The sequence below is a fragment of the Pelmatolapia mariae genome, linkage group LG1, assembly GCF_036321145.2.
Source record: "Pelmatolapia mariae isolate MD_Pm_ZW linkage group LG1, Pm_UMD_F_2, whole genome shotgun sequence".
NCBI classification, from domain to species: domain Eukaryota; kingdom Metazoa; phylum Chordata; class Actinopteri; order Cichliformes; family Cichlidae; genus Pelmatolapia; species Pelmatolapia mariae.
This window is the reverse complement of record NC_086227.1, coordinates 35,365,705-35,378,202: the sequence shown is the minus strand read 5'-3', so window position 1 is coordinate 35,378,202 and position 12,498 is coordinate 35,365,705. Positions and strand designations below refer to the sequence as shown.

General features: G+C 41.7%; 1 protein-coding gene and 1 non-coding gene across 2 annotated transcripts; both read left to right on the top strand.

Annotated features, from left to right (window-relative positions):
- The first annotated feature begins 1,452 nt into the window (after positions 1-1,452).
- On the top strand, positions 1,453-1,526 carry trnat-agu (transfer RNA threonine (anticodon AGU)). The gene has a single exon. It is a non-coding gene; the product is annotated as a tRNA-Thr (tRNA).
- Positions 1,527-2,168: 642 nt separating this feature from the next.
- Positions 2,169-12,221, top strand: lrp3 (low density lipoprotein receptor-related protein 3). Its single transcript, XM_063480141.1, has 7 exons — positions 2,169-2,404; positions 5,382-5,517; positions 5,597-5,802; positions 6,436-7,052; positions 7,319-7,791; positions 7,967-8,099; positions 8,195-12,221. The coding sequence occupies exons 1-7, from the start codon at positions 2,296-2,298 to the stop codon at positions 9,005-9,007; spliced, it is 2,487 nt and encodes an 828-aa protein (XP_063336211.1). The 5' UTR covers positions 2,169-2,295; the 3' UTR covers positions 9,008-12,221.
- The last annotated feature ends 277 nt before the right edge of the window (positions 12,222-12,498 follow it).

Sequence of the window (12,498 nt, the reverse complement as noted above, 5' to 3'; positions counted from 1 at the left end):
GATCGTTTCTCTGAGACATGTTGGAATCTGTATCGTTTATATATTTTTTAAAATTATTCAACTTTATTCAACAAAATATTACAATGTATTTCAATCGGGAGACCCTTCAAATCCTCATTCAACTTATTCGTCTTTCAACTCTAACTACTTCCACATATGTTGACCCACAGACACCATTTAAACTTTAAAAGGAAGCCAAGACATTGAGCTATTCAGCTTGTATTTATCTTTTCAATATCTTTTATACTTTTTCTTCAGTTCCAGTTTAAGTTTCATGCTTTATTTTCTAATGTACATTTTAAACATGCTCGGCTACTTGCCAGCTTCAAAACCCCTTCTTCTGTGTGAACTTGAGCTTTCAACAGTTCTTCACTCTGTCTTTCAGGTGAATGATTTGGTGTATTTCAGCTCATTCAACATTTTTTCACCACACACACACACACACACACACACACACACACACACACACACACACACACACACACACACACACACACACAGACAGAAAGAAAGAAACACACAAGGAAATACAGACACACAGAGACATACACTCACACAGAAACACACACATAGACGTGCGCAGACACACACGCACACACACAGCGCAAATATCTAGTTTTTTCTCATCTACATTTTAAACATCTTCAGCTTCTTTCTAACTTTTAAACTTCTTCATCTGTGTGAACTTTAGCTTTCAACAGTTCTCCACTTCAGCCTTCAGGTGAATGTTTCGTCCTATTTCAGCTCATTCAACATTTTTAACTTAACATTCAGCAGCTATTTCAGCTCAAAACATTCAGCTATCAGCATTTACATTGCAGTTTCTTCAGAAAATGCATTTTCTAGTTCTAAATGTACTAGTTATTAGTAAATACGTGACATTCTATGTAATTATAATAAAAAAGGAAAAGGCGAAAAACCTTTTAGATGGAAATCAAAAGCGTAATGACTACATTCATTTTCTAGTACACGTATTCGGAAATAGTTTTGCTTAAATTTGAAATCATCCACAGGGAATTTTAATATATACACACTATCATCTGTTTCGCTTATGTGTGCTGCTTATTTCAACCCTGTACTCTTACAATACTGAATCCACACCGAAGACACTGCTGCAGCGCACTGTTTCTTACACTTTACAGTTATGATTTAGTGTCATCTCATATTTATGCTTCCGTTTGACTAAGCCACATTAAGCTCTCCTTTTAGTTGATTGATTTGGATAAATTTAACTTAACGGTGTACTGGTATTTATAAAATTTTAGCCCTTCGTGTCCCTAACTTTCGTATTTTCTAGTAGCTAAAAAAATAGGATAAAAATGAGACGAGACAACTTTATATATCACGCCGCATTCAGAGGAGAATACATGTCATATACTGAATATAACAATGACGTCATTGGACCGTGTATCTCACTATTCATAAATGCCCTTTTCGATGAGCACCATCAGCGGCGCCGTGGCTTAGTTGGTTAAAGCGCCTGTCTAGTAAACAGGAGATCCTGGGTTCGAATCCCAGCGGTGCCTTTTTATTTCTTTCTTTTCTGTTGTTTCTTTTATTGTTGTTCGGTGTGCACCATTTGTCATAACTTTACATTTACAGAGCACTTTTCCAGGTGTATGTGAAACTCGAAATACGTTATTAAATTAAAAGGGACTGTAGAATTTATTTTATAGTCCAACTTACAGTACAAGAGTTTAACCACACGAGGGCGACAGTGAAAGGGCCTACTCGTAAAAGAATCAGAGTACAAGCGGGAGAATGGGAGAAGATTGTTATGTATCTTTCCTACCAGAAGCCGTCTGCGTAATTCTGTATTTCAGCTCAATATATAAAGTTTCATCTGGAGAAAGAGGGGACAAGGCTTAAGAATTATGTGGGCCACTTTTTTCATTTAAGATGTGGAAAGCTGAGTAGAGTCAGCCAAAGTTAGAGCGGAAGTAGTCTTCAAGAAAACAAAAAATTTCTAGCTTTGCATCTCAACTGTAATTCTAAACTACAAATCCAAACCCTATATAACCTTGATTTTTATATCTAAGACTATAGTCTATAAGACGTTTAGTTTTATAATGCTGCAAAAGTTAACGTTTACCACGAAGCCTTTATTTTGAAGGGAGTAACAAGAAGCCGCATCGCTAGCTGGAGCTACCTTGATCGTAGCGTCCTGGCTACCGCTGCAAAAGAAGGACACAATGCCTTTTCACGGCAAGGAGGAGCTCTAGCTGTGTCCGAGCTGAACGCAGATGCCGGAGCTAGTGTGGATCGCACAGATGTGGAGCGAACAGCGAAACGCGTATGGGAGATAATAGCAGAGGTCCCCGCCGGACCATGGGACTGACGGAGCTGCCCCTGCTGCTGCCTCTGCTCGGGCTGCTGTGGCTCCGCTGTGCTCTGCTCTGTGCAGGTGAGAAACAACAATGCGTCTCTACACCGCTGTGATGTTTTAAACGGAGGCTTGTTCTCATTAGTTTAGAAAGCTCTGCCTGTGATGTTCACGAACACATGATGGCATGCACAAGTGATCCGCATTGCCCGGTAAAATGTAAGTGGCCATGCTTTTCTATTTCTTGATCCGTGTTCGCATCTTTACGGGAGATCCGGTAATTTACAAAGCTCCTACTATGATTACATCAGTGACTATCAGAGCGGAGCGTCTCTGTGTTCACACCCGAGCAGCAGCAGTGGGTGTTATTTTGTCTACTACTGTGTGTACTGTGTGTCTCTGATTAAGTGATCTGATAGATGAAGACGGTTTGTTTTCATTGTTTTGATTGGATGGAGGGAGAGCACAGAGGCTATCGTTGTGCAGAAACCTGCGGGATTATTGATCTGTGGTGGGTAAATGATCACGGTTAGTGTGGAAACATGGACGCGCTTTCACAAATGTGATACTGCTGCTATCGGCATTACATCACTGCTTCTCTGCAGCCAGTCAACCCCACGATCCCCTCCTCCCCCCTCCATTGTCATACCCTGCACTTAATTGGGATTTAAATACAGAGGAAGGCTGCTAAAGGGACACAGAGTGAGAGTTTGGAGGTGTGTGTGATCCAGGTGTTAACGTTGTGTACCCTACACACTGGGTTCTTTATTGGACTGTGTCTTCATTATGGGGACAGAAAGCCAGTCCACATAATTCAGGTCTTCAAAAATTAAGATAAAGGGATATGTTCAGGTTAGGTTTTTGGGTTAGACAAGTTGTAGTTAGGGTAAGATCATGAATGTTAAGTCAGGGTGATGTGAGACTGAGGAGAGAAGAGATTTGCACGATTAAAGGGGAACACACCATCCCAACCCAGGAACCTTCAAGCTTTGAGGTTGGCTGATGTGTCCAGTGTGCATTTTGTCCTTATGCCTGGTGCTCCAGCCTGTGTTGCTGTCTGTTCCCCTGTGCTGGCAACCTGTCCAGGATGTCCACGAGTCTAGTCAGATAAGCGGTTTAAAAAGCAAAAATTCAAAAAAGAATTGATGTTTTCACACAAAGTTCTAGGGTGATTGAAGTTGCATGCACAAGTGCGCACACAAGCTGCAACTGCATTCAGTATCTCCACATTTTACCTGAGCTCATGATTATGTGTGGTTTTTGAGAACAATGCAGATTAAAAACTGAAGGGCTTAATGCTGAAGTGCAACCTTAATCCACTTGTTTCTCTCAGGTACGCTTTACTGTAATCAGAGCAGGATATTAAAAAGGGACATTTACATGCCTTAAAAGCTACAAATGCAATTTCAAATGTTTTTGTATTTTATTCAAGCTTTTTTTTTTTTTTTAGAAAAAAAAATAAAAAGTTAATATCCTTTTGTACACATTTCAGTGAAAGTTTGGCATGGTTTACTCCATTACATTTGTTTGAAAGCTATTAAACTACAGGTTTGATATATGTTAAGCTAGAAAACACACACAAATATTATCATCACCTAACCCAAGGTAGCTCCTAAAAAAAACTACGGGAACAATTTTTTCACATCTAATAATTCCAGCGTGATGCTAAGTATATCAGCCACGGGATCGACATAATAATCACCTTTAAAGAACATTTTACAGCTGATATTCATTAAATGTGAATGTTGCGCCAAAACCTATAGATGTAGTTTTTCCACCACTATCTATTAGTGTGTCTTGTGTGGTTACGTTTTGTGTATTCACCTTTCACTGATAAAACACTATTTTAATATTTTGATGACTCCATTGGCGACTGAGCTGGAGTTGCACTTGGCTGCAGTGCATTTTGGAGTCTCTGGATGTCATAGAGAAAAGGTTTGCTCCCAGAGCAACTATTGTTGGTGAACTGTTCATGTTCTGTAGTTTAAGCATAAAACAGCAGCTAAATCTTATTGTTTCCATCTGTTGGTAAACCAAAAATAGTGAGTTAATGTGAATTTTCTTTCTCTCTCTCTTTCTCTCTGTGATCAGATTTTTCCAGCATCTGAATCTGAGTTTGAAAGTAGATGAAACACAAACACAACAGTCAAAATGTGCTTCAGTTCTCTTATTCATTGTACCAAACAACAGCATTGTGTAGCAGCTTGGTCCAGCCCAGTATGTGTAGGTATTTATGTGTGCGCTAAGTTAGTGTGGATAGTCGATATCTGCACTTAAACGATTCCTCCCTCCGCCACCCTGCTTCGCTCTGCTGACTTTACTGATTCATCAAGTAAGCCAGAAACAAACAGCACTAAGCAGCAGACTCCCTGCTGTGTGTCAGTGCTGGATCATAGTTGAGCTAATGTTCTGTCTCTGTGGTTCTGGTTAATTAAGAGGCTTGTTAGACAGCGTTTCCTTGCATGCGTTTCATTCTTTCTGTGGCATTAAGCAGTAATGCGATGATTAAACACTGAAAGCGCCTGCTCTATATTATTGCTTTCAGCACAAGAATGAAATGAGATACTTCCCATTCCACATTTATGTTGCAGATTATGATGCCGGTAACTTGATCGCTGCGCCTTTACTTAGAAAAACAACAGGATTCAGTGCCTGCACACCACACAGAGGTTTGCGTGTTAGTCCTGGAGCTTTTCCTGGCCTGCTCACACATTTGTGTTGCTCCCTGGAGTAATGGTGTGATGGCAGCAGGAGATGCTGTTGCCTTGGCTGCCAGTTTGGCTGCTGCTTCTGTTTAAAGCTCCATCTGATCAGCGTGGAGCTTCTCCACAATGGCACTAAGGTCATTTGTCTTGTCAGTGAATCGTTTAGTGTTTTTTGTAGCGGTCGCAAATAAAAGAATGAGGATAAAACGGTTTATAGAGTGTGGAAGCCAACATTTTGGTAATGCTCGATGTCTGCCAAGTGTTCGTGTTCTTAGTTCTGATGTGCACAAGGAGCATTCAGACCGACCTCCCTAATATGTATGCTGCCATCTCCCCTGTCTTTTTTGAGACAGGCTGCAGCGAGCAGGTGGAGATCCATACAGAGCGGAGGGGTGTGATCTACAGCCCTTCCTGGCCTTTAAACTACCCAGCTGGGGTCAACTGCAGCTGGCATATTCAGGGAGGTCAAGGAGAAGTTATTACCATCAGGTAGAGTCCCTGAAACATACGCTACATACATGTGACATTTCTATAACCGAGTCACCTAAACTCATGTTCCATGCTCCAGTTTCCGTAACTTTGACCTGGCGGAGTCGGGAAAATGCACGGGAGACTGGCTCCTCCTGACACCTACATGGAAGAGAGAATCCAGGCTATGTGGCTCGGTGCTGCCGCAGCCCTTCATCTCCACCAGGGGGCGTGTTTGGCTCTTCTTCCACTCTCAAGCCAACAGCTCTGGGCAAGCCCAGGGCTTCCGACTCTCTTACATCAGAGGTAAGCTGGAGAATATTTGCATATTGCTTATCCACTCCATAAACATACCAGAGTGGGTGAAAATATTAGAAATACCTCTACAGTTTAATCCATTAGCAACACCCACTGCAACCTCATTATTAAATAAAATGAAATAAAAGTGGAATTATCATGTTTACAACATTTAAGTCAGGGCCACCTGCAGTATTTTATATTTGAACATGAGCATCTGTTCTGGGACCTCCCCATGCTTCTATGCGCATATGTGGAAAACATGAGGTGGGTAAAGTAGCAGCAGAATCTCTGTGCAGACCAGAGCATGCATCAGTGACTACAGTTATAACAACAATAAAGTCAAGACGCAGCATTAAAACAGAGATTTAATAAAGCCATAATAAAGTTTTGTGAGGGTTGTATTAATAGAGCTGTTTTGTATGTTCACACAGGGTTACTGCTTGGTTTGTTTTGATATGATCATCCACAATACTACTGCATTTTTTTTGTTATGGTTTGTCTTCTTTAAAAAAGCTGAGAAAAGCCTAAAACCTGTGATATTGATTGCAGTTGGACATGGCAGACAGATGAAGACTGGCAACTATCTCTTGGGGGGGAAAAGTGATGTTTTAGCAGCTAACCAGACATATTCTTTTTTAGGTCACCTAGGTCAGAGCAGCTGTCAGTCAGATGAATTCCTCTGTGGGAATGGGAAGTGTCTTCCTCACTCCTGGAAGTGCAACGGTCAGGATGAATGTGGGGATGCCTCGGATGAACGCAGCTGCTTGCCGCCTCCCACTGAGGCGCAGCCGGGCCTCTGCCCCTTTGGCTCTCTGCCGTGCACCGAGGCCCAGTCCACCCGATGCCTGCCCGCGGGCCTGCGCTGCAACGGAGCCCGGGACTGCCACGATGGAAGTGACGAACTGGGTTGCCCTGACACTACTTGTGGCAAACGTCTGGGGAACTTTTATGGGTCGTTTGCCTCTCCTGATTTTTTCCGTGCGAACCGTAGCGGCGACACTGAGCTGAGATGCTCCTGGTTGTTGGACACTCAGGACCCTAAGCCCATTGTTCTGCAGCTGGACCTGCAGCTGGGGCCTGGAGATTTGCTGCATGTCTATGATGGCCTGCTGCAGCGAGCGGAGCATCTGTTACAGGTGTTGTCATATCACAACAACAGGCGGCCTGCCCTATTGGAGTCGAGCCGGGGACAGATGAGCGTTTTGTACATGGCCCAGCCTCACAGTCCGGGGCATGGTTTCAATGCTACATATCAGGTACTGAGGTTGGCTAATGTTCATTTCATTCATCGTTTATTCTCATCTATCCTTTGAAATTCTGTCAACCTCTTTTTTTAAAAGTTGTTTAAAACTTTTAATTTGTCAAAAGTTACAGTGTTTTTCTTTTTGGATCTGTTTTAATCCAAACTGACTGATTTAAAAACAGTAACTGCTCTTTTTGTTCAGAAAACACAGCCAGTTAAGTAGTACAAGTTGTCCCTTCTGTGTCTAGACAGTGATGCATTTCTCCTCCATCCTACCAGGTGAAAGGTTACTGTTTTCCTGGCGAGCGTCCCTGCGGCAGTGATCAGGGCTGTTACTCTGAACGCCAGCGCTGTGACGGCTACTGGCACTGCCCATCTGGTCGAGATGAGGAGGGCTGTCCGATGTGTCCAGATGGAGAGTTCCCCTGCGAGGGTGGTACAGGAATGTGTTACCCAGCCTCTGAACGCTGCAACAACCAGAAGAGGTGTCCAGATGGGTCGGACGAGAAGAACTGCTACGATTGCCAACCTGGAAACTTCCACTGTGGGACTAACCTGTGTATCTTTGAGACGTGGCGCTGTGACGGGCAGGAGGACTGTTTAGATGGAAGCGATGAGAGGGACTGCTTGGCAGCAGTGCCCAGGAAAGTGATCACAGCTGCCCTGATTGGCAGTCTGGTCTGCAGTCTCCTGTTGGTTATTGCTCTTGGCTGTGCCCTTAAACTGCACTCCCTCAGGAACAGAGAGTACAGGTGGGTCCTCATTCTGGCACTAAATGAATGTTAAGTCAGAGAAACACTGGGATGGTGTTTATTGTTGCAGCTGCCAGAAACTGTAGAAGTGAAAGTATTTTTGTGGGTTTTCAAATAGTTTTCCTGATTTTCCCTAATTCTGCTCTCTGTTTTTTCCTTCCTCACTTCTTTACAGAGCTTTTGAGACGCAAATGACTCGCATGGAGGCCGACTTTGTCCAGAGAGAGGCTCCTCCTTCATATGGTCAGTTAATAGCCCAGGGTCTTATCCCTCCGGTGGAAGATTTTCCTGTATACAATCCCACCCAGGTAGCAAATTCGCACACACTAACAGTCACTGGCGACGCTGCATTTAGACAGAAATGAACTTCAGCGTGTTTCTGTTTTAATCCCCCGTCATCCAGGCTTCAGTGTTACAGAATCTTCGGTTGGCAATGCGCAGGCAGATAAGGCGTCACTCAACTCGCCGCTCCACTTCCTCCTCTTCCAGACGACGTCTAGGCCATCTTTGGAATCGCTTGTTCCGTAGTGGAGGACGAGCCAGAGGCCACGCCCCACTCCTGGATCCCCCTGGACTCACGCAGATCACACTAGGGCTTCACAGCTACCGGACTGTCGGGGAGCAGGGACCTCAGAACAGGGCCATGTCTGCAGGTGGGTCTGACGTAGTAGGTGTGGACCTGCCAGAGAGCCCTGCATCGCCTCTCTCCTTTCATTCAGTGGACAGTCCAGAGGAGGAAGAGGACCTGTCACCTGTCAGCAGAGATGGCAGCAGGGCTGCAGAGTCTGCACCTCCCACTCCTTGCCAGAGTGACTCCTCAGTACAAAGTGGACTTCCTCTCTCCCCCCAGGAAGCCTCTGTACCCCTGTGCCCACCCCGGGCATCTAGAAAATTGGTTCTGGAGCTTGCAGTTAACCTGAAGGGGGTTTCCTTAAGACGTTACTCCCCCTTAGGACCTTTGTCCCCTATTTCACCCCCTGTGTTTCCCAGCAGTTCCCAGACACCATCAACTCAACCTCAACCACAGGGTTCAGAGGTGACTTCACCCACCGAGCCCTTATTTTCCTCTGTGAAACCAGAGGACAGTGACAGCCAGTTTACTGTGAACATGCCAAGCAGGGATGAGACGAAACCAGAGGCAAGAAGCAGCCTATGCAGGTTCGGCAGAAGCATCAGTGAAGAGGGAGGAGATTTAGGAAGGGAGACGCTGTGCTGAAAAGTTTAGGATGACGCTCTCCTCACTGTCGAGAGCTGGCAATTGCAATATCCGTTCTGATAAAGTGTCCTTGAGATGTGACTCCACCAGAGTCAGAGGTGAGAACCTGTACTTCAGTCTTTCATTTGGAGGGGGTACAATATGAAACTCAATAAATATCACTCCATTTCATTATTTGAATGCATAAAATGTGCAGTTGCAAACAATTATGCACATGCAGTCTTATCCCAAGACGAATAAAACCAGCATTAGTCATTCTTGCTGTAAATTGCTTTCTAAAGCTCATGCCAGAGCTTAACTACTTCAATTAAAATGCAAACAGATAGCCCCAATTAGCCCGTTATGATATTTACCCTGAATTTGTTCCAAAAGATTAAATACAGTTTTGGCCACAAGTACTAATACAACCCACTACTGGCAAAATGTATCTGAAATGCCAAAACAGCCTTTATGTCTTTACCCAAAGCCATTATGCACCGCTATATACTGTGAGCCATAACAGCCTAATGAGTGAACACACAAATTGATCTGATCGATCCTCTATTCTTTCTTGTTCCCTTTTATTGTTTATGTTTATTGCTGTATGACATCATTAATATGTCACGGCTGAGTGCATCAATTAAGGATGTAGTTGCTGAAAATTTAATTTTTTTTTAATATTGGCAACAAATCCTGTGATTTGTCCACATCAACCTTCTTAAAGACTTAACAGCTGTAAGAAGAGAGATCAGACAAAGCTGTGGACATCGAACAGATTAACACACGAGGTGCGCTCGTGGAAGCAGGAGTTTGAAATTCTTATGTATTTATTCATTATTTAACACATTTTTGTAATTTCCTTATAAAATCTTATTTTACACATTGATAAATATGATGATAAATATATGGAATATTGAACTGAATATTGACTCTACATTTCCATGAAGAGTCAATATTCAATATTCAGGGATTGTTCAGGGATTTGTTCTTCATGGTTACATAATAACAGACCATTACAGATATCACTGGTTGATTTTGGTCTTGTTGTGCGATTTGTTGACAGTAAGAAATGTCTTGAAATACAGCTTTGAACCATGTCAAAAAAAGGTTTGATATTTTTTTAATAGGTTTTTATATTTTCCTGTGGAGAGTTTGATGAAAATAGCACACCTGGTAGTCTAGGTTACCCTAGTGCAGGCTAGGCTAGTTTCTGTCTGAAGGCAATCATTAAAGCTAGTTTTCCCCTCTGTTTTATAACCTTGTGCTAAGCTATGTAGATGCAAGCTATAGTATATATTTATAATTGAGAATTTGCAAGCTTATCTCCCAGAAAAAATATCAACTTTTCCTTTAACACTTGTGCAGTGTCAGTATTGATTCAGCAGACATCGTTTTGACCACTTTTAAGAAACATCAAGAACTTATTTATTCACTCTTATTAATTGTAGCTTTAGTTTAAGTTTTTATCTTCATGAATGATCAGTTAAAAAAAAGCCAAACTTGGATGAAGATTTACAAAGTGAGTCCAAGAATATTGCCTCTAACTCTGTTCAGCCTCTCATCCTTTTCATAATAAACCAAACCTGTCCCGTTAAACAAAGTCGATCCTTTTAAATGAACCCGACTTTATATATATATGTATATGAGTGTTTGCATTGACCTCCATTCAGTGCACTGACTGTATGTGAATGCCCAAGAAACTTTGAAAAGAGGAGCTTCACATGGAAATACTGTTTGTTCACTCTTCATCCCAGTCGATGACTGGGTCATCGTGGATGTCTGGACTACTGGTTTATGCTGGTGGAAATTCAAATCTATGCTGTGGAATTTTCTAATACTGGACGCTTAAGCAAAGACCTCTATTTTCAAGTCTTCAGTGGAGACCTGTACAAATTTTTGCTTTACATTTCTCTTTCTGCCTTGAAGTTATTGCCTGTTTCTGGGCTGCTTTTTGACACTGGTAACATTTTGCTAATCACTGTTGGACCTTTAAAGAATGTACCAGTCTTCTTTTGTTATAAATATCAGTGACTCCCCCCCTCCCACTTGTGCTGCAGGATATTCATACTAGAAGAATAAGAAGCCAATAAGTAGTGTGGGTTTGGAGCAAAAGAGAATTGACCAGAATGCCATTTCGTGTGGAAAAACTAGATCGTTCCTACTGTTTGTTTTTTTTTTCTTTAAAATGAGCTGAATGTGCCATGCTACCCTACAAGTTTTGCCAAGAACAGCTGCTATATGTTATGTGCCATTAGAGATATTTCCATAGTCCTTCCAACTAATTTCTGCCTAATAATCTGTTCTCATCCCCAGTTCTTACTTTGAAATATTGAAAAATAAGCTAAGTTTATTTATTTATAGTTTTACAGATGTTTTACTTGTGTTCCCTTATAAGTCTATTTAAAACACATCTGTCCTCATTTAGCTTAAAGTGAAATAGTTTAGCTGCTGTCTGGGGGGAAAAAAATGCGTATCTTGCTTTGTGATTTAGAGACATGCATTATAAACGCCTTAATGGGTTTTCCCTGTTGTTGCAACGGTCAAGAAGGGTTTATGAATCAACTCTGTGGTTTACCTGTTTGAAGAGATTAGATTTGTCTTTGTCTAGACAACACTCTTTTATACATGTCATGTGATTATTAAATATGACTGATCTGGAGGTACAGTGCACTAATATGTCAGAATTCTCAGCTCTGGGATTATTACAGCGAAGAGTAAGAGAAAGGGAACCTTTCAGGTCTTCTTCCATTGTATTTAAATAGTGATTTATTCAGGATGTAGTCATCAGCTTAAGGAGAGTCATGGTAATTTGGTACAATCTTTAGTGAAATTGTGTTACACTGACTGCTAATGTGGTTAGGTTGATGATTATGATCTGCCAGTTTAGATAAGTGTGTCTTTTCTGTTCCCTGAATTTCAGCATTTATGCTTTAGCAAAATGTCTTCAGTATGCTTTAGTAATAGCTGTACTTTTGTATAGTTTTGTGCACAGGTAAGCACACTGGATTGTGATTGAAAGTAAAGTTCTGCTGAAAGCTTCTGTCTGATAATATCATCATTAGAGACTTGAGTTTGAAGCTTTGTTCCCTTCACAGGCTGAAGATGATGTTTGTTTCTCACGTTTTGAGAATTATGTTTGTATATTTTGTGCTGCAAGAGAAATGCTGCCATGGCATTGTTGGGTTTGCAGATCCAAAATTCTGTTTAATCTTCTGCTTATCATAATTTTCCTGTGCCTGCAATAAATAAACTTCAAAATCTATTTTCTGTTTTTTTTCTTCTTTTTTTCTTTTAACTCGTCGCCAAAAGACCAGTGAGTTAATGTGATGTGTGAGCGTAATGTGCACACAAATTGTCCTCATTAGATTGTGCAATGAAAACAAAACGTATAATTTGCTTTCTGTGCTTTAAATGATACAATAACCTGTAAAATGTGGTGGATTGTACCTGGATGAGCTACTACGTCACTCACATTCTGGTTTTTCATAGTAAAATGTACTATAGTAAACTGT

Coding starts and splice junctions, on each gene's coding strand:
- lrp3 (XM_063480141.1), top strand. CDS start 2,296: ATGGGAGATAATAGCAGAGGTCCCCGCCGGACCATGGGACTGACGGAG. Junction 2,405..5,381: donor CTGTGCTCTGCTCTGTGCAG/GTGAGAAACAAC, acceptor TTTTTGAGACAG/GCTGCAGCGAGCAGGTGGAG. Junction 8,100..8,194: donor CTGTATACAATCCCACCCAG/GTAGCAAATTCG, acceptor CCCGTCATCCAG/GCTTCAGTGTTACAGAATCT.